General features: G+C 41.8%; 1 protein-coding gene across 2 annotated transcripts in view; it reads left to right on the forward strand.

The window, feature by feature from the left end:
* The first annotated feature begins 2,034 nt into the window (after positions 1-2,034).
* Positions 2,035-22,470, forward strand: part of NFKB1 (nuclear factor kappa B subunit 1) — a 206,026-nt gene continuing 185,590 nt past the window's right edge. The window contains exons 1-3 of one of the 2 annotated variants that reach the window (XM_082244169.1): positions 2,035-2,079; positions 15,709-15,796; positions 21,594-21,634. In XM_082244169.1, the coding sequence (XP_082100295.1) occupies positions 2,047-2,079; positions 15,709-15,796; positions 21,594-21,634 (162 nt within the window). In that variant the 5' untranslated portion in view covers positions 2,035-2,046. The remainder of the gene's footprint in view (positions 2,080-15,708; positions 15,797-21,593; positions 21,635-22,470) is intronic. The other variant, XM_082244170.1, reaches the window with a different exon arrangement.

Below are 22,470 nucleotides of genomic sequence, written 5' to 3' on the forward strand. Positions count from 1 at the left end.
ATTATTCCTTATGAAAGGGGAGAATTTTTGTAGGCGAGATGGGGTTCTTGTCAGTTTTGAAAAGCCAATCCAGAAAAGGCCAAGCAGCATTGAAAGTTGCTTGGCTTTTTCAAGGATGACAAGCAGAGGGACTCCAGTATCATAGAATGGCTAAATTCCCCCATCAAAACAGTCATTGTTGAATGAGGGAATGCCACCCGCAGAGATTTTGTGTTCTGCCGTTGGGATTGGGGTACAACCGGCCTGTCAAATTTCTGGCATACTATTACTGCCAGCGGCTATAGCTGCTAGCCGTAATTGTGTTCTGCCAGCGGGGAGCCTTCCCTTCCGGCAGAACACAATGATTACTGCTAGCAGTTATAGCCGCTGGCAGTAATCGCATGCAAAAAATCTGACAGGCTGGTTGTACCCAAGTAGATCAACTTGGGTACAATCAGCCTGCTCATACATGGTTCGAAATTCGGTTGGTCCCTGCTGAATCCATGTATGGCCGGCCTAAGTAATGTAACAATTTAGTCCTGTTATTCATTAATAGAAAATAAATCAATCTAGTAGGACAAGATTTTCCAGACATGTCATCTGTTTCCCTGTCTGAGGGTCTTCTTTTCATATATTTTGCTTTATTTTGGCTTCACAAAATGAGATAGGGGAGAACAGAGAATGAGGTTCTTTCTACAGCTCTTGACTGCGATAATTACGTGGAGGAGAACAGATTTTATTTTGTAGGCTTTTCTTGCTTCGGAGTTATGAAGATGATCCATGTTTTTAAAAATGCAGGCACGTGTTCCAAATAAAATAAAAAAACTGGTGTCAGTTAAAGGGATATTGGGCTTAAAGCAGTATTAGACCCAAAAGCAAACTATTATACTGCAGCATACCGATTCTTAGATGTGATGGCTTCTACTTCCATTTGGTGATTTGGCCACTTAAGCTGGGTACACACAATCTGAATGTCCGGAGACAACGGCCGGCTAAAAACAAAATGGCTGACATTCAGCCCGTGTGTATGTTGGTCTGACGGACGAGCATGCTGGAAAACCAGCATCCGACCGACTCCTGCTTAGTGCTCTTAGCCAATGGCAGAGAGCACTGATCGGAGTGTTCCCCTGTCAGAACACAACAGCTCAGCGGGGGAGATCACTGAACTAACCTTGCATGGTCGGTACAGCGGCTCCGACCAGCGCTAACAGTTTTTTTTGTTTAACCCCTGTTAAACAGTTTTTTTTGTTTAAATAAATAGTGTGTACCTGGCTTTAGTCTATTGTTTTTCAAAAGCTCAAGCTCTGCAGCAAAACGTATCAGATTACATGGATGAGACAAACCACTTAGTGCTGACAGGGGTGATTAAAACAATTAGTTTTATACTTTTATTTATTCATGTAAAACCTTTATGACAAAATGAATAAAAGAGTGAGCTGGAGTTTGGCTTCAGTTTGTTAGTACATCTAAATCTGTTAATACATTTAACACCTCCTCCTCCAAGACTGACAATGCTGCTTTCTGCTTTGCCTCCTATGTTCATTCCTCCTGAGTTGCGTCTCACTAATTCCATCGGTCCATTGTCATCCGATCCGATCCGCTGGACGGATGGAAAATAGGGTTTCCATCCGTCCAGATTTGACGGATCGGATCGGATGTCAGTGGACATGTCTCCGCTGAAATCCGATGCCCCATAGGGATGCATAAGGGGACCGTTCAGATCCGCCAAAAAAACGGGACAGGCGGATCTGAACGGACCGCCTGTGTGAAAGGGGCCTAACACTTTTTTTATTTATTTATTCAGTCCTGCAAGGACTGTGCCAGCATTCATTCTTCTGTGTTTATACATTTCCTTGCATTACATTTCATTTCATCAGCTCTCAGACAGTACCCACCTCACAAATCATTGTCCAATTCTGTCAGTGTCCGCTATAGGAGAACAGAAGTAGATATCCCATGCAATGCAGTCTCCACATTTTCCTACACTCTTTCAATTTATTTGTATTCGTTTTTAAAATATTAGCAGTTTTTTTAATAGCTTTTCATGTTTTTTTTTACAGGTGAAACATGGCAAGACACATGTTTGAGTTGGATGACCCAGTAAGTATTAAGTCTGGAATTTAACTATTTAACCCGTTTGCTGCCAAAGATGTTTTTGTATTTTTTTGCAGAAATATAAAAAAAAAAGGCCTTTAGATTTGTTTAAACCCCCAAACAGTATATTACATTCCTAATGTCTTCCCTGCACTCATGCAAAGCTAATATGGCCCAGATTGCACTCCATTAACTACTTCTTCAGCCATATCAGCTGAAGAAAATGACAGCAGAAACCGTAACTGACAAAATGTCGCTTTCATGTTTTTACTAGGAGAGATCAGCAACCACCATAAGGTGGGAGGACGGAGAACAGAAAACATGGTGTAGGGGTTATATGATGAGTGTGTATGTGGGTGGGGGGGATGATGAGGGTTGAATGTACTGGGGTTTAGTGAAAAGCGGACAGTAAGCTTGAAAAGTTTAAATGCACAGCAGCCAGGAGCATAAATAAAAGCACCCTGCCACAGATACTGGAGTGTGGGCTATATGTTGGTGGGAGTAAAAGGGCTAAACCTGGAGACTAGTTTAAAAAAAAATTCTAGAATACAGATTTAGTAACATTATCCTCTTCTCAATTCACAAGTGTTGCATTCTGTGAAAACTATACAAGCACTTTTCTGTCTGCCGAACAAAAGTTTAGCGCTGTAAAGGTAACATGTCATTACTGCAGGAAACATTTTTACACTTGGATTAGCAGGACATGGGATATACTTCAGCAGGGGTAAGTAATGTTATTGAACCTACAGTGGGTAGAGGAAAGAATCACCCGCTTTAAAATAATCATATTTTGTTGCTTTGCAGCCTGAAATGAAAACACCCAGTTTTTTTTTTTTATCCAGCTGGATTTTTCTAGTACAACAAATAACATCCAAGTGAAAGATATAACACCATGTCAGAAAAAAAAAATCACAAACAGAATCACCAAGTTGGAAATGTTTCTACTAACTTTGCATATCTAGACTTTGCAATATTTGCCCACTCTTTTTTGCAGAACTGCTCAAGTTCAGTTAAATTTTTGTGGATTGCAGTCTTCAAGTCATTTCACAGATTTTCAATGGGGTTTAAGTCTGGACTCTGACTAGGCCATGCAAGAACATTCACCTTTTTCTCCTTCAGCCACTGTGTGGTAATTTTTGCGGTGTGCTTTGGGTCATTGTCATGTTAGAAGGTAAACTTTCTTCCTATTGACCACTTTCTGGCAGAGGGCAACATATTTTCCACAAGAATATAATGGTATTTTGCCCCATCCATTTTTTTTTCTATCCTGCCAAGTGCTCCAGTCCCTGCTACAGAGAAACACCCCCATAACAGGATGTTACCAGCTCCATGATTTACTGTAGGAATGGTGTTATTTAGATGGTGAGTTGTATTGGATTGCCGCCAGACAGATCATTTGGAGTTCAATTTTAGCCTTATCTGATCACCCTAAACATACCTTGAAGATTCTGGGGCCACATGGAAAAAGGTGTTACGGTCTGACTTGAAAACTGCAGTCCACAAACAGAATGACTGTGGATTGACTGGAAGACTGCAGTCTACAAACGGTCACCATCAAATTTAAAGAGATTGTAAAGTCTCTTTTTTCCCGATAAAAATAACAAACATGTTATACTTACCTGCTCTGTGCAGTGGATTTTCACAAAGCAGCCTGGATTCTCCTTTTCCCGACTCACTCTTCTGCTCTCCTGGCTCCTCCCTTCTGTTCAGTGCCCTGGCAGCAAGCCGCTTGCTGTGGCAGCACCTGAACCGATTCACAGCTCCCTGTGTCCATTCAGACACGGAGCCCCGACCCACCTCTCCTCTCTCCTGATTGGCTAGCTGACTTTGACAGCAGCGGCAGCCAATGGTGCCTCTGCTGTGTCTCAGCCAATCCGGAGGGAGAATCTCGGACGGCTGAGACACTCATGGACCTTGCTGGACAGAGAGAGACCTCAAGTAAGTGTTAGGGGGGCCACTGCACACAGAAGGTTTTTTATCTTAGTGCATTAAAATGCATGAAGATCTGACTTTAAAACTCCTTTAACTGAACTTGAGCAGTTCTGCAAAGAAGAACGGGCAAATATTGCAAAGTCTAGATTTGAAAAGTTATCAGAGACATTAAAGCAAAAGGTGATTTAACAAAATACTGACATGAGAGGGTGATCCTTTTTCCAACTCAGTGATTCTGTTTTTGAATTTTTTTATCTTTTTGTGACATGTTGGTGTTATATTTTTAACTTGGATGTTATATGTCTCCACTGTATGTGCTTTAATAAAAAATGCTGTTGTATACCTTATTTCAGAGTGCTGCTCGGTGCACACGTGACCGCCCGTTGTTCCCTCTCCCGATCTGACAGCTACAGCCAGAAGGGCTGAGAATCCCCCGCTGACATCAGTTGGGAGGAGAGGAGGAGGACGCCAAGTGGCCCCTGAAATAAAGTATGCAATATCATTTTTTTAATAAACCATGTACAGTGGAGGGATAGCATTATCTGACACTAGGGATTGCCTGGAAGTGATAAAGTTATTTCAGCAACAGGAGGTGGAGGGGGCGGGCATTGGCACAAGCTGACAGGCAGGGATGGGAGGGAGAGGAGGACAGAGGAGAGCAGCGGATGACGGAGGCACGTAAACTGACAACAGTGTCAGGGCTCAGCAGCCATGATCAACCGTGATCAGTTTACAGGGATGAGGGCAGAACCAGGCCGGATCAACCAGATATTTTAGATGATACAAAGGGCCAAATTACACAGCACAAGGATTGTGTCATTAGTGCTTTATAAGAACAGGATCCTTTTTTTTGGGGTAAAAAACACTTTAGGATGCTTATCTTATCCCTCGCTACTCCTGAGTTGTGTCTTCATTTACAAATCAGGACTGCTGATTGTGCATTGTGCAGAATGACGTCGGAGGGACAGAGCACCGAAGAGAAGAGACTTTAGGGAACCAGTTGCACAGGGAAAAAGAAGCCCTGTGGGAGCGAGGGATATGGTAAATAACACTGCTGTTCAATGCTTCCCTAACCAAAAATTCGCATTAAACCCTTGCAGTGCAGGCGGACCCACTGCAAGAATAATTTAAAGTTCAAATTTATTTTTTAAAGTAGAACTTTGGCATCAGGTAGGATTTTTTTGCAGGGGAAGTTCCTAATGTCTCTTCTACAATGAAAGCTTCTTAACCAGTTCCCGGACCACACACCGCATATACAGTGCCTTGTGAAAGTATTCGGCCCCCTAGAACTTTTCGACCTTTTGCCACATTTCAGGCTTCAAACATAAAGATATAAAACTGTATTTTTTTTGTGAAGAATCAACAACAAGTGGGACACATTTGAGAAGTGGAACGAAATTTATTGGATATTTCAAACTTTGTTAAAAAATAAAAAACTGGAAAATTGGGCGTGCAAAATTATTCTGCCCCTTTACTTTCAGTGCAGCAAACTCTCTCCAGAAGTTCAGTGAGGATCTCTGAATGATCCAATGTTGACCTAAATGACTAATGATGATAAATAGAATCCACCTGTGTGTAATCAAGTCTCCCTATAAATGCACCTGCACTGTGATAGTCTCAGAGGTCCGTTTAAAGCGCAGAGAGCATTATGAAGACTAAGGAACACACCAGGCAGGTCCGAGATACTGTTGTGGAGAAGTTTAAAGCCGGATTTGGATACAAAAAGATTTCCCAAGCTTTAAACATCCCAAGGAGCACTGTGCAAAGGATAATATTGAAATGGAAGGAGTATCAGACCACTGCAAATCTACGAAGACCTGGCCGTCCCTCTAAACTTTCAGCTCATACAAGGAGAAGACTGATCAGAGATGCAGCCAAGAGGCCCATGATCACTCTGGATGAACTGCAGAGATCTACAGCTGAGGTGGGAGACTCTGTCCATAGGACAACAATCTGTCCTATACTGCAAAAATCTGGCCTTTATGGAAGAGTGGCAAGAAGAAAGCCATTTCTTAACCACTTAAGCCCCGGAGGATTTGGCTGCTAAAGGACCAGGGGGTTTTTTGCGATTTTTTACTGCGTGACTTTAACGGACAATTGCGCGGTCGTGCGACGCTGTACCTAAACGAATTTGACGTCCTTTTTTTCCCACAAACAGAGCTTTCTTTTGGTGGTATTTGATCACCTGTGCGATTTTTTGATCACGCGCTATAAACAAAAAAAGAGCGTAAATTTTGCAAAAATAACAATATTTTTCACATTTTTTTATATGAAATTCCCCAAAAAAAAAAGTAAAAATCAAAATTTTTTAACATTTTTCGGCCAATTTGTTTTATGCTACCTATGTTTGGTAAAAAAAATCGCAAAAAGCGTATTTTGATTGGTTTGCGCAAAAGTTATCGCGTTTACTAACAAAGAGAAAGATTTTTGTCATTTTTGGTGTTTTTTTTTTTAACGCATAATGGCGGCGATCTGCGATTTTTTTTTCGGTACTGCGACATTGCGGCGGACAGATCGGACCCTTGACTGACATTTTTGACACTTTTGGGGTTACCAGTGACATTACTGCAGTAATCAGTGCTATACATATGCACTGTTACTGCAAAAATGACACTGGCAGGGAAGGGGTTAACTTTATTGGACAGGGAGGGGTTAAGTGTGTCCTAGGGGCGTGCTTTCTACTGTGTAGGGACATGGCTATTGGTGTAAAAGCAAAGATCAACCGTTCTACATAGTAGAACGGTCAGATCTTCACTTTTACACAGGGAGAACTGACAGGCAGCTTGTTTACACAAGCTGCTCTGTCTTTCTCCCTTCACAGGAGCGATCGTAGTGTGGCCGGCGGACATCGAGTCCGCCGGTCACACGCACTGACTTGCCTGTGAACGAGCCGCGGCGGGCGCGCGCCTCGGCGGGCGCGCGCCCGCCCGCGATAGGCTCGCAAGTCAGTGACAGGCGAGTGACGTACCGATACGTCACTCTGCCTGGCCGGGGCTGACCGCCGCAGTATATAGTCGTGCGGCGGTCGGCAACCGGTTAAAGATATCCATAAAAAGTGTCGTTTGAAGTTTGCTACAAGCCACCTGGGAGACACACCAAACATGTGCAAGAAGGTGCTCTGGTCAGATGAAACCAAAATCGAACTTTTTGGCAACAATGCAAAACGTTATGTTTGGCGTAAAAGCAGCACAGCTCATCACCCTGAACACACCATTCCCACTGTCAAACATGGTGGTGGCAGCATCGTGGTTTGGGCCTGCTTTTCTTCAGCAGGGACAGGGAAGATGGTTAAAATTGATGGGAAGATGGATGGAGCCAAATACAGGACCATTCTGGAAGAAAACCTGATGGAGTCTGCAAAAGACCTGAGACTGGGACGGAGATTTGTCTTCCAACAAGACAATGATCCAAAACATAATGGAATGGTTCTCAATGGAATGGTTCACAAATAAACATATCCAGGTGTTAGAATGGCCAAGTCAAAGTCCAGACCTGAATCCAATCGAGAATCTGTGGAAAGAACTGAAAACTGCTGTTCACAAACGCTCTCCATCCAACCTCACTGAGCTCGAGCTGTTTTGCAATGAGGAATGGGAAAATATTTCAGTCTCTCGATGTACAAAACTGATAGAGACATACCCCAAGCGACTTACAGCTGTAATCACAGCAAAAGGTGGCGCTACAAAGTATTAACTTAAGGGGACTGAATAATTCTGCACGCCCAATTTTTCAGTTTTTTATTTGTTAAAAAAGTTTGAAATATCCAATAAAGTTCAAGGGGGCCGAATACTTTCGCAAGGCACTGTATACTGCGGCAGGGTGGCCCGGCAGCACAAAATCACATTCATGCATTTTGTGCATTAGATGAAGGGGTCGCGTGTGATTGGACACAGCAGGAGCCAATCAACTGGTCCAATGGCAACAATGGCCGCCGGGACCCACCGTTTGTTCGGAGGAATGACAGAACAGTGATCTGCCCATGTAAACAAGGCAGACAGCTGTTCTGTCAAAAAAAATGTAATTAAATTTTTTTTTTTATTGGGTATGTTTTATAGCAGAAAGTAAAGTAAAGTATTGTTTGTTTTTTTTTTTTCAAAATTGTGGTTCTTTGTTTATAGCGCAAAAAAATAAAAACCACAAAGGTGATCAAATACCACCAAAAGAAATCTCTATTTGTGGGAAAAAAGAACATCAATTTTTTTGGTTACAGTGTCGCATGACTGCGCAATTGTCAGTTTAAGCAATGCAGTTCCGTATCCCAAAAAATGACCTGGTCAGGAAGGGGGTAAAACCTTCCGGAGCTGAAGTGGTTAAAGTATAACTAAAGGCAATTTTTTTTTTTTTTAAGTTTTGGATAGAGTGCAGAGGGATTGGAGTGAGTATATTTTTGTTTTTATTGCTATTTGTGCCCCCATTACCCATTTCAGCTCCTGAAGATTTACCCCCCTTCATGACCAGGCCATTTTTTGCGATACGGCACTGCGTTACTTTAACTGAATATTCCGTGGCCATGTGACACTGTACCCAAATAAAATGTATGTCCTTTTTTTCCACAAATAGAGGTTTCTTTTGGTGGTATTTGATTACCTCTGCTTTCTTTTTTTTTTGCGCTATAAACAAAAAAAAGAGCGACAATCAATATAGTTTACTTTCTGCTATAAAACACATCCAATAGAAAATGTAAAAAATCAAATTTCTTCAACAATGTATTCTGCTACTTATTTTTAGAAAAAAAATTTCAATAAGCATATATTGATTGGTTTGCACAAAAGGTATAGTGTCTACAAATTATGGGATATATTTATTACATTGTTATTTATTTTTTACTAGTATTGGCGGTGATCAACGACATATAGCGGGACTGCGATAGGTGCCTGATTTAGCTTCCGCAATAACTGACACTTTTGACACTTTTTTGGAAACCAGTGAAACCAATGTAGTGACCATTGCTAAAAATATGCACGGTCACTGTACTAGTAATGACACTGGCAGGAAGGGGTTAACATCAGAAGCAATCAAGGGGATAAATGTGTGGCCAACATGTGTTACTGTGTGTGCTGTGTTACTAAGCAATGTGCTGTTTTTTTACTTCCCTTTTTCAGGAAGAAAAAAAACAGCACATTGCTGCTATCAGAAGAGAGCCTTGTGTGTGTTTAGCTACACAGGGCCCCATTCAGTAATGTCAGGAGCCGATCAGTGGGTTTTGGTGACCAATCGGTGGCCGGCACCAGCTGATTGGTTGGTGCTGCAGCCAATCGCAGCACAGCCAAGGTCTAGGTACATGATCCAGTGCAGAGAAGCCGCCCTGCTGCAGCATATCTACAGTGGGCAGTCTGCAAACAGTTAAGGAGATTCAGCCTCTCAATTTGTCCTGTTTCACTTTCTAAAGTGAAAGTAAAAGAAAATCACAAATTTTGGGTTGTCCCCAGAAAAGTAATAGTGGGGATATCTTCCTATGGGGACACTTATGGGGGTCCCCAAGGAATTCTCTTAATTTGCAGGCATCTCCTCTCACTTCCTGTTTGGCTATGGGACTGGAAGTGAAGGGAAATCTATGGGACACAGATGGTGAAAATAAAAACCTGACAGAGGTTCTAACCCTCCTTGCTCTGTCCAAAATGGAAAAAAATAATTTGCCTATAGGTCTACTCGAAGCTGGTCGTAGATGGATCGAAATTTGGCAGGTTTAGCAGGGACTGATTGTCGACAATACACACAGAACAGGGATTTGTCTATGTAAACAAGGCATATCTAAGTTCTGACAGGGGGAAGGGAATGAATTCTGTGTTCCTGCAAAGGGACTAAAATCCATTTACTTCCCCTAGTAAAAGCAGCACACAGTTAACACACAAACACTGACTAGGCACACAGTTAACCTCTTGATCGCCCTAGATGGTAACCCCTTCCCAGCCAGAGTCATTAGTACGGTGACAGTGCATATTTTTTTGAATTGATCACTATATTAGTGTCACCAGCTCCACACAAAGTGTCAGAATAATACCACAATATTGCACTCCCACTATAAGTCGCTGATCGCTGCCATTACTAGTACTGTATATAAAAAAAGAAAATTCCATAAATATATCCCATAGTTTGTAGACACTATAACGATTGCATAAAGCCATAAACCAATCAATATACACTTATTGGGGTTTTATTTACCAAAAATATATCGCAGAATACTTATTGGCCTAAATTTATGAAGAAATTTGATTTTTTTTTTATATTTTTATTGGATGTGTTCTATGGCAGAAAGTAAGAGAATCATTTTTTTTTTTTTCAAAATTGTCGGTCTTTTTTTGTTTATAGCGCAAATAAAAAAAAAGAAGAAAAAAGCAGTGGTGGTCAAATACCACCGAAAGAAAGCTCTATTTGTGGGGAAAAAAGTTACATACATTTTATTTGGGTATTTGTTGCACAACCGCTTCTTTTTCAGCTAAAGTAAAGCTGTATCGCAAAAAATGGCCTGGTCATAAAGGAGGTTAAATCTTCGGAAAGGTCAAGTACTTAAAGCGGAGTTCTGGCCTCAAAATCGAAAAAATCGATTTTGGGCCATCCGCTTGCTGAGTGCAGCCTGAAAAAGAAATGGATACAGCCGATTTTTTTTTTTTTTTTTGGTCACTTACCTTATTATAGAAGAAAATATACTCACCTTCCTTCCACTTCCTCCCTCTGCGGCAGCAGCCCGCGCCGTCTCTTCCGGTTTGCGATGACTCCTGGGAGCTAAACGTCATCGCTCCCAGGAGTCAATGTGCCTGCACCGGCCCCGCTCGTCACTTCCGGTGCAGGCGCGGCATTCCCTGCTAAACAGCTTCTGGGCACGCCTGCATCGGAAGTGACGAGCGGGGCCGGTGCAGTGCATTGTGGGACTACGACGTCACGGAAGAGGACACGAAGAGGGACGCTGCGGCTTCAGCTGCCCACACCTGAGATGGCAGCGCTGGAGAAGAACTTTTCAAGGTAAGTATTTCTTCTTACAGGTAAGTGCGACCCAGAACAGTTCAGAGGCTATCCATTATGGAATGTACTAGCCCTGATTGTACGGGGGGTATTTTTTAGCTAAATTTGAACCCCGAGGCCGGAACTCCGCTTTAAGATAGCCAAAATGCAAAACCCTAAAGAAGAAGCCTTCATAGATGTCAGCGCTAGTAAGGGATCTTGCAGAAGTGATATCACTAGAGAGGAGGCATGTGTAGTGGAATTTTGTTCTGCTCTAACCTATATTTTAGCACATACAGCTTTATACAGTATCTCACAACAGTGAGTTCACCCCTCACATCTTGTATAACAGTGTAAATTTGCTGTCCCCTCATAATAACTCAACACACAGCCAATAATGTCTAAACTGCTGGCAACAAAAGTGAGTACACCCCTAAGTCATAATGTCTAAACTGGGCCCAAAATGTCAATATTTTTTTTTTTCAAATTCTTTATTTATAGTAGAGGTATAAGGCATACAGTACAGTCGAGAACAATTCCATAAATCAGACTAGCATGACAAGTGGAACAAAGATAATACAGAACTCATAAGAGCTAACATGGTGAGCAAGCAAACAACCCACCCATGGTCCAGAGAACATGGTACAAGCAGGAGAGCAGAGACCTCTGACACAGGTCAGCTAACATATTCCGCCTGAGTGTAGATGTGACATGGAACATGTGAAATGCTGATAGGCCGATACAACTCCAGGTCTAGTCCCGCACCCACCGACATCTATCAGGTGACCGATATACGGGAGAAGGAACTACATCCTAGGCAACACGTGGCCACAGCAGCTACCAAATAATAAGTCAACTGCAAGCATGCCCGAGGGGAAAGGAAGAGTTTTTATGACGAGAGTCAGGCGTAATTCAGAGAGAGAGCAAAAAAAGGAGATAAACAGTCCAGAAGGCAGGGAAGACGGGGGAGGGGTGACAGGCTGGAGGAAGGACAAGGAAAGGGTAGGGGATAAGGGGGGTAAGGGGGGGCAGAGATGGCTACCAAGTGGTTATGTTGCATCTAGGCAACCAGTGCTTTATATTCATCGGAAAACATGAACTCGTGCCAGTAAAACCATCTCTTGAGAAACCTATCTCTCGCACCCGCTCCGCAGCTACAAGGTCCTCCATTTCATTGATATAGGCCACCCTACGTAGCCACATCGCCACCGTGGGGGGTTGAGACTCTTTTCAGAAAGGAGGGATGCAACTCTTGGCCGCCGTGAACAGAATCGGCAAAATGGATTTCTGATACGATGCCCTCGGAAACTCGTGATGATGCAAAAGGAAGAGGGCCGGATCAAGGGTGAGGGCATGATCCGTGAATTTCTGAGTAATTTGCAGTACTGTCGACCAGAAAGTCTGAAGGTGGCTGCAAAACCAGAAAATATGGAGAGTATGCCCACCTCCTGTCTACATCTCTAACAAAGATCAGAGCAAGAGGGGTACATTTTTTGAAGTCTGACCGGGGTAAAGTACCACCTGGTCAGGAACTTATATCCGGGTTCCTGGTATTTAGAGCAGTTGAAGGTTTTGTACACAAAAAACAAAAGACGGTCTATTTGGTGGTCAGAGAAAGAGAGACTCAGGTCGCTCTCCCAGTGGGCGATATAAGAAGGCCAAAAGGCGGGCCCTGGAGCGGACAACAAACGATAGAGCAGGAAGATCGCGTGACGCAGATGAGAGCTTTCCACACAAAGGCGTAAGAAGTCTCCGAAGGGAGGGGATCATGCTCTGCTTCAGTATGTCACAGTAAATGTTGGCATTCATGGTTCCCTCAATGAACTATAGCTCCCCAGTGCAGCACTAATGTAGCGCCAGACCATGACACTTCCACCACCATGCTTGACTGTAGGCAAGACACACTTGTCTTTGTACTCCTCACCTCGTTGCCAGTGCCACCACACATGCTTTACACATCTGAACCAAATAAGTTTATCTTGGTCTCATCAGACCACAGGACATAGTTTCAGTAATCCATGTCCTTAGTCTGCTTGTCTTCAGCAAACTGTTTGCCAGATTTCTTGTGCATCATCTTTAGAAGAGGCTTCCTTCTGGGATGACAGCCATGCAGACCAATTTGATGCAGTGTGCGGCAAATGTTTTTAAGCACTGCCAGGCTGACCCCCCCACCCCTTCATCTTCTGCAGCAATGCTGGCAGCACTCATATGTCTATTTCCCAAAGACAACCTCTGGATATGACGCTGAGCACGTGCACTCAACACCTTTGGTCGACCATGATGAGGCCTGTTCTGAGTGGAACCTGTCCTGTTAAACCACTGTATAGTCTTGGCCACCGTGCTGCAGCTCAGTTTCAGGGTCTTGGCAATCTTCTTATAGCCTAGGCCATCTTTATGTAGAGCAACAATTCTTTTTTATAGATCCTCAGATCCTCATGTTGTCACATGAAAAGATATAATAAAATATTTACAAAAATGTGAGGGGTGTACTCACTTTTGTGAGATACTGTAACTGCAAAAACATATGCATATCAATGAACAAATGCTGCATGTTTTACATCTGTAAAGCACAGTACTACTATACATTATAAATTATGTTATAAAATGGACAGTAGATGTAATAGTGGGTTATAACATTGTAGATTGGAAATACACTGCCTAGCCAAAAAAAAAAGTCACCACCAAAAGGTCACACACTCTAATATTTAATTGACTTTGATTATGGCACGCATTTGCTGTGGCATTGTTTTGATAAGTTTCTGCAATGTCATAAGATTTATTTCTGTCCAGTGTTGCATTCATTTTTCACCAAGATCTTGTATTGATGATGGGAGAGTTGGACCACTGCGCAAAGCCTTCTCCAGCACATCTTAAAGATTTTCAATGGGGTTAAGTTCTGGACTCTGTGGTGGCCAATCCATGTGTGAAAATTATGTCTCGTGCTCCCTGAACCACTCTTTCCCTGAACCCGTGCTATCAGGGAAGAAAAAATCCATTGATGGAATAACCTGGTCATTCAGTTAGTCAGCTGACCTCATTCTTTGGGCACAAGCAGTAACTATCCAGTAGGATAGTTACTACAAGCTTAGTTTAGTTAGTTGCTTAGTTAATTCCAGGTGGTGACTTTTTTTTTGGCCAGTCAGTGTATTATCCATTGTATGTTGGTCTATTAAACAATGTGCTCGCTGAGGCTGGTGCTATAACTTTTTGCCCTGGAGGGTTTGCTTACACACAGATAGATACAGTTGATCAATCAGTTCACTGAGCACCTAGATCTAGAATACTTTGATCAGGTAGGCTGATCACATTTTTTTCCTGTTGTATCATTGACAGTAAATAATAGGCAGCACTACATTAATAGAAATAACTAATTACCACATCTCTAACTATTCACATTCAAGTAGCAGAAAAACTTGAATGTGCAGCATGGATGAATTAAATTCAATCATACATTTTGTCAGTTATTTAGGATAACTGTGTCCTTGGGCTATACATTACATGTTACTATGTAAACAATGTCTGTGAACATGGCACATATTTCTTTCATTCATTTCTAAAGGCAAGAAACAGATAACATGTTTAAAGGTCAATGGGGCATAACTGTCAAGATCATATTTGCTAGAGTTTCCACAAGTTGACAGCTTGAAGTTATGTTTGGATTCAATATACTGTATATTATAGTATGACACTATTACAATGCTGTACAGTTTTGTTTTAATGCATTACATTTTAACATGGAACTTTGTTATGCGTTTTGAAGAACATGTTGCAGATAGAGAAACAATTTTGCAATATGTTACTTGAATAGTGAACTTATTGCAGGGCTTGACAAATTTGCTTTGAATTTAGGAGCCGGCTAAAAAAATTAGGAGCCAGGCGATATGTAACATATATCGCATTCATCGTTTTTACGCGTAGGTGCCACAAAGCGTGCGTTTACATTTGTATGTGTTTTCTTTATTGAGACATCGAAAAGACCCTGCATGTCTCTCCTGTGCTCCACTGAATATAATGCAGTGTAGATCGTTCTGCATTGCACTCTTTTCCGGACTTCATGGGCAGGTAAACTGCCAACAGAGACCCAAAAGTGACGTCAGGAAGAAGATGGGGAGGAGCGCTAATGTGTATCTGCTTTCCTCCCTCCCCTCTGCCCTGCAGCGCCTGAAATGTGTGGAAGCAATCAGGGAACAGCTGACAAGTGAGGCCTGCTTCTTGCCTGCAGTAGTGCTGAATGTAGAAAAAAACGACCTGCATGTCCCGGGCGTCGGGCGATACAAATTAAGCATCCCTGCAACAGTGAATAGTTTGACAAAAGCCCAGGCGCCAGGATGCAATTACTAGTTGCCATGGCGACCTGGCGCATGGGATTTGTTGATCCCTATCTTATTGTGTGCTCCCAAAGGTGCTTTTAGACATTACCTTACAATAAACAATCCAATATCTATGAGACATCAGCAGACATTGGTGTCTGAGACTTGTTGTACAGAAAAGTTACTAGAATTATTGAAAACCTTGTCCTTCCACCTAAGAAGCTAGTACCAGGGAGTATGGGCTCTGCAGTGTGCCTTAAAGCCTTTCCAGCCTGATGGCTATGCAATACCATTATAAAACACAGCTCATCTACATAATGAATATCTAATTTTAATAAAACAGAATTAAAAGTTATATAATTGATGCAGTTTGTGTTTTGAATGACGAGAACTATGCATGCAGTTGCTATTGAACTTTTAAACTGTGTTTAATTTTATTTATTTTTTTAATAAGCAGATGCTCGAAAATTATTTCAGGACTAATACAGTGGGTGTATATGATGAACAAATTTTGATGCCCCATGAACATCATATTCGACCAGGTAAGCTCAAACATTCAAAGTTACTTATTCTTCAGATCTTCCTCTACAGGTGCATCTCCTAAAATTAGAATATCATTAAAAAGTTAATTGATATCAGTAAAAAGTGAAACTCATATATTTTATATAAATGTGTTACACACAGAGTGGTATATTTCAAGCATTTTTTCTTTTAATTTTGATGATTATGGCTAACAGCTAGTAAAAACCCAAAATTCGGTATCTTAGAAAAGTAGAATATTACATAAGACCAATAAAAAAAGGTTTTTAATATAGACATGCTGGCCTATTTAAAAGTATGTCCATGTACAGTATAATATGCACTCAATACTTGGTTGGGGCTCCTTTTGCATGAATTACTGCATCAATGGGGCATGGCATGGAGACAATCAGCCTGTGGTACTGCTGAGGTGTTATGGAAGCCCAGGTTTCTTTGATAGTGGGTTTCAGCTTGTCTGCATTGTTGGGTCTGGTGTCTCTCATTTTCCTCTTCACAATACCCCACAGATTCTATATGGGGTTCAGGTCAGGTGAGTTTGCTGGCCAATCAAGCACAGTTCTACCATGATCATTAAACCAGGTAGTGGTAGTTTTGGCAGTGTTGGCAGGCTCCAAGTCCTGCTGGAAAATGAAATCAGCATCTCCATAAAGCTGGTCAGCAGAGGGAAGCATGAAATGCTCTAGAATGCTGCGCTGACTTTGGACTTAATAAAACACAGTGGACCAACATCAGCAGATGACATGGCTCCCCAAATCATCACTAACTGTGGAAACTTCATACTGGACCTCATGCAACCTGGATTCTGTGCCTCTGGGACCTTGATTTCCAAATAAAATTCAAAATGTTTCACAGTCCGTGATGATTTGGGGAGCCATGTCATCTTATATATTTTTTATGCACTGCCCATTTTTAGGATATTAAATTATAAAATTATTAAGTGGCTTCTGCGTACTAAGCCAGGACTCATATTTCTAGAGGGTCTGTTGCATTGTAGCGTCGGTGTGCTCAGTCTAAGTTCTTTGCTAATCTGTGTGTTGGCAGGTTGCATGCAGATTGTAAACCGGCAGATCAGCCAGATGGTGACCTAAGTGTTTATGGTTGCCAAGCAGATGAGTCAGCGGACAGTGTCTAGTGTATGGGTATGCGTGGGCAGTGGGAAGAGTGATTAACACAAGGGTTATAGCTTGTAGGATAACTTGAGGAATCCAGGAAGTGTGTGCTAATTACTAGACTGCTCTCCAAACCTTAGAGCAAGGGTCTTCAAACTATGGCCCTCCAGCTGTTCAGGAACTACAATTCCCATCATACCTAGTCATGTCTTTGAATGTCAGAGTTTACAGTGCCTCATGGGATGTGTAATTCAGTGCCTCATGGGATGTGTAGTTCCGCAACAGCTGGAGGGCCCGTAATTTGAGGATTCCTGCCTTAGAGTGAACCAGATTGCATGTAAGATTTTGTATCTGCCTGTTTGTGGTCAGCCAGCTTGATTAAAGTGGTGTCTCCCTCTAGTGGTGGCCAGAGGTAGTCCAAGCTGTGAAAAGTGTATCACAACTCAACCTTACTTGACAGCGGGCTTTACATAGACCATGAGCCAAGACAGGAAGCATTCAGAAGGCACAGCATAGTTCAGAATTTCTGAGAAGATCAACCGTTTTTCAGTTGCACTTATCAAACATGTATAACAAAATGCTTCCAATAGTATATTAATAAGACCGATAGGGAGCAAATAAGAGATGTTTTTTGTAATGGTTTACATACACTTTAAAAAAGTATCTGATAGTAAATGTTGTTTGCATACAACTAGTATGTGTACCTTTAGGCCCCTTTCACACTGGTCCGGTGTAGTTTCTTCGCAATACGGGTGCAGTGCAGTGTACCCACAGTTTTCCTGAGGGCTTGCCATAGACTTCATCTAGATCGGGCAGTTTTCGCGCGCTTTCGAAAAACACAACAAAACCTCCCAATCGAATGAAAGTCTATGGCAAAGTGTGGGTAACCCTCAGTAAAACTGTGGGTATACTGCACTGTACCCATAATGAAACTTTTGGTTTGTGATTGTACTGTAGGCTAACACCAAGTCTCTGTAGTTAGTAATTGTTTTGTACTGTATAAAAACTGAATAAAAATGTATTGAAACAGTGAAAAAAAAAATAGAAAGTTTAGCACAACAAAGAGCTAAAGTAACAAATATTTGATACAGGTTATCTATTGGCATATAATTAATATTAATGTAAAGACTGTAATGTTATTGTTGGAAAAGGTTGGAGCCCCCATGAGAAGAGAGCCTTGATGTGACTTAAAGGTGAAGTACAGCCAAAGCTCATTTGGCTTTACTTCTCCTATAGATCACAGGAGCGCAGTTCGTTTTTCACTCCTTTGACCCATTATCAGCAAAGCGTGGGCTGAATTTCACTCTCTGCTGACGTCACAGAGTCGGTCCAGGCTCTGCGTCATCACGACCACGGAGTCGGAATATACCTAGATCCCTGGGCCGACACCCGGCTCAGCAAGCCACTGGGAGCCTGAGCCGGCCCCTCCTACCCCCTACACAGCTCAGCGGTCCAGTAAGCATGGGGGGGGGGGCAGAGCAGAGAGCTGTGACTGACAGTCAGCAGCTCTCTGCTCATGGAGCTGTGCGAACACTGCTGATAGCTCGGGTCTTAGTGTAGAGGTGCCAGGGGACAGCCGCAGCATCAGACCAATGCTGCATCCACCAAGGTAAGTATGAAATAAAAAAAATAAAAAAACATACATTTCTTTTAAGTGGACACTATAATTCAAATATGAAAATATTTCAAATAGTCCATAGTACAAAACTTGCTTTAACGTATCTGCATGTTTGTTGAAATAAAATCGTCTGTATTTACTGATATGCAGTATTTATAATATGCTTCTAAATTTGTGATAGCACACAATTCCATCTCCACTCTTCTTTTACCTGGAACACAATATGATTTCAAGACTGCTAAAATACAGAAAGAATAAACTTGCCATGCTCTTAAAGCACAACTAAAGTCCACAAATACTTACCTTCCCTTATTTAACAGGTTATTATACATCATCATGGCTTTTGAGATACATCAATTAGTGTTTACATTAAAAACTTTCCCAGATACAGATTGTGCTCAAACTTACAGGTTACTCTCTAGTTGATGACCTGGCTTCTCAACCTAACACCCATGCCCAGAAAGAAATATTTTAAGTCTTTACTAAAAAACACCCATGCCCAGTAAGAAATATTTTAAGTCTTTACTAAAACACCTTCTGAATGTGGCTAGAGCTTGCATTCCCAGCATGTGGAGACAGCAAACGCCCCACCTCCCAGTGGTTTGCCAGGGTGAACGATCTACAACAAATGGAACATCTAAAGGCCCGTACACACGTACCGATCGTCGGCATACAAACGTCGGTGGACGAAGGATCTGCCGATTGTACGCGTGTTAGTATGGTGCCTCCGACAGATGTCTGCGCACAATCCGCGGACAAAAGTCTTTCGTGCAAACATGAAAATATTTGTATGCCGACACCAGAACGGACGATTGTTCGCCTGTCAGTACACAATTCGGCCGACAGACCACAGATTTGCAAGACTGGGCATGCTCAGAAAATAGAAAACACAGGGAAAGTTAACCATTACATGACATCACTTCTGCAGTCGGCGGACAAAATTCTTGTGCTGTCCTTGTGCTGTCTTTGCACTTTTCAGCAGACACCGACATCCCGGGGAGAAAAGAGGAACATTTGTAAGCCGACCATCGGTATGTGTGTACGGGGCTTTACTGGGATTTTGAGAGACAGGAGGGAGGAACACGGAACACAATGGGATAGGCCCATTGGGATCTGTTTCACGTCTCGGACGATTACCTATCATACTCTTAATTAAAGAATCAATTGCACAAGACAGTTTTACATGACCTGCACTACGTTCCCAAATTATCCCCCCCCCCTCCTTTTTTCTTTTTTTATCCCCATCTGCTTGCTCTTCTGCTCCCTCTCCTATCTCGCCCTCTTTCCTTTTCTCAGGACAGGCTAGTGCCCTCCCCCTCCATATTAATTACAAACTCTCACTAGGTGTGGTTAATGTGATTAGAAAGAGTCGGTATGTTAGTCTTATATGTATTACAATAAGGGGATTGGTGGGTCCCACCCAGGCCAGCAGATAGATGCCGGTGGGGTTCTCTCCCCCTTCTCACCTCAGTTTTTTTCGGATCAGACCTCTTCTAGTATTGTCCCTTTTACACGACGGAACTGATTGTAATTACTAAGGTTAAGTTAACTACGAGATAGCTGGTAAACTGTGAAACTGGGGCATGACGCACACTAACATTTGTAATCTGTATGACTTAAATACTTTTTACCCGTTTCCTGATACCAGGATGTGTTCACTTTGTATTGTTTGTTGTCGTATTTTTTATGCATACCTCTAAATAGAGCTGCACGATTCTGGCAAAAATGAGAATCACGATTTTTTGGCTTATAATGAAGATCACAATTCTCTCACGATTCTCAAAATCTTTTTTATTTTAAAGATTTACAACCTCTGGACATTAGGTTATCAAACGAGATGGCAAAAAAATAAGCCATAATACTCTTTGCATCAAACAAATGTAAAGAAATGTAATGAAAAAGGTAGCGTTATGTGCAGTCAGAAAATATACACCTAAAATGTGTATATATATATATATATATAACTTTTTTTTTTTTAAAAAATACATATATTTTTTAATTTTGAAAAAAAAAAAAAAAAAAAACAATATTTTTCACATTCGGCTATATGACTTTCCCCAAAAAAATTTTAAAATCAAACTTTTTTAACATTTTAGGCCAATTTGTTTTCTCCTACAAAGTTTTGGTAAAAAAATCGCAATAAGCATATTTTAATTGGTTTGCGCAAAAGTTATCGCGTTTACTAACTACGGGAAAGATTTATGTAATTTTTATTTTTATTTTTTTTTACTATTAATGGCGGCGATTTGCGTTTTTTTGCGGGACTGTGACATTGCAGACAGACAGATCGGACCCCTAACTGACATTTTTGACACTTTTGGGGGGACCAGTGACATTACTACAGTAATCAGTGCTAAAAATATGCACTGTTACTGTAATAATGGCAGGAAAGGGGTTAATACTGTGGGTGATCAAGGGGTTAAATGTATGCCTCATGCTTACTGATGTGTGTGTGGGGGGGTTCTGTGACAGACACAGAGATCGCAGTTGCTGAATCTGCTGATCTCTTTCAGTCTGGTGACATAGGTCTACGTCGCTGGACCCAGGGGAGCCGACCTGCCGCAGTAATATTACTGTTGGCGGTCGGCAAGCAATTAATGTATATAGATATAATTTTTTTTTTAAGGACTACCCCCCCTCCTCCTCCTCTATTCTGTCATAGATTACCCCCTCACATAATGGAAAGATAGCTCACATGATGACTTGATGAATAAAGAGAGGGATTGAGTGCAGTGTTCTTGGGGCCTCTGAAGATACGCGGTACCGCCCATCAGTGGATGCGGTGGCATCACGTTGTCTCTCACTGCTGACGTCAATTCCTGTGTTGGCGGCGGCGCCATTTGCGTTCCAGGCTGGCTCCGCCACGGCCGACAGCTTCCCCTACCAGCGCCACTCAGAGTCGCGGAAATTCGGCTTTGAGATCTCATAGGGGGGTGAATCGAGATCCCGATTCTCAAACGATTAATCGTTCTAAATAAGGAATTTAAAAAAACGTTGCCAGAAATAATTTCATTTACATTTTATCCAGTTAGTTATTGGGTTATGATTTTCTATTTTTTTTTTTTACCCTAGTGGATGGGCCATACCTTGAAGTAACTGAGCAGCCAAAACAGGTAATGAACTGTTGATTTATACTTTTTACTTAATTATTTTCCTAACCATTAATTTATGGATCTGTCACATACCTTGATATTGTGCTGGTGATCTTGTGTTGTCGGGGTTATATGTAAAGGTTGACAATCAGCTTTTTTTGATATTCTTTAAAGCAATAGTAAACAGTTGAAGAAAAAAAATAAACAATTCCCCTACAAGGCAATGTCATAATGTGCTAGAATGCATTGCATACTAGCACATTATGAGAGACTTACTGTAATGCGAAGCCCTCCAGTGGCGCGCTGCCACCACTGGGAGGGCTTCCATCTTCACCCGGTATTCTTTCCAGGACTGCGGCCTCCAGCTACATGAGTGGCCAGGGCGTGATGACATGACATGGTATGCCGGACATCCAGAGCGCATGTGTCAGTAACTTTACCAGCTGCATGCACTCTAAATATCTACTAAGGAGATATTCACAGTATCTAAAGGCAAGCCTCTAGGTATAAGTGGTAAAAAAGAGTTTACTACCACTTTAAACAGTGGATAAGGTTCAAGATAATGATTTCTATAAACTGTTCTAGCACTCTACAGTTATTCAAAAACAGCAAATCCTACCTTAATACAGAGATAATGTACAAATATTTGCTGAATTACTGTTTATCCTCTCATAACAATTTTTTTTAGTTTTTGGTGGATCTTAGTAGCTTAATTTGCCTTTTCTCTGAGGTTCACTGACAGACACAGTTTCAAGTCTTCAGACCATTGGGTATTATGCTGTCTCTCTTCACAAGTAGGACTAGGCGGAAACCTTTTTGGTTACTCCCCTGGGGCAGTCCCAGAGGGTATACCATCA

Source organism: Pelophylax lessonae, assembly GCF_965119305.1.
Source record: "Pelophylax lessonae genome assembly, chromosome: 1".
Lineage (NCBI taxonomy): Eukaryota > Metazoa > Chordata > Amphibia > Anura > Ranidae > Pelophylax > Pelophylax lessonae.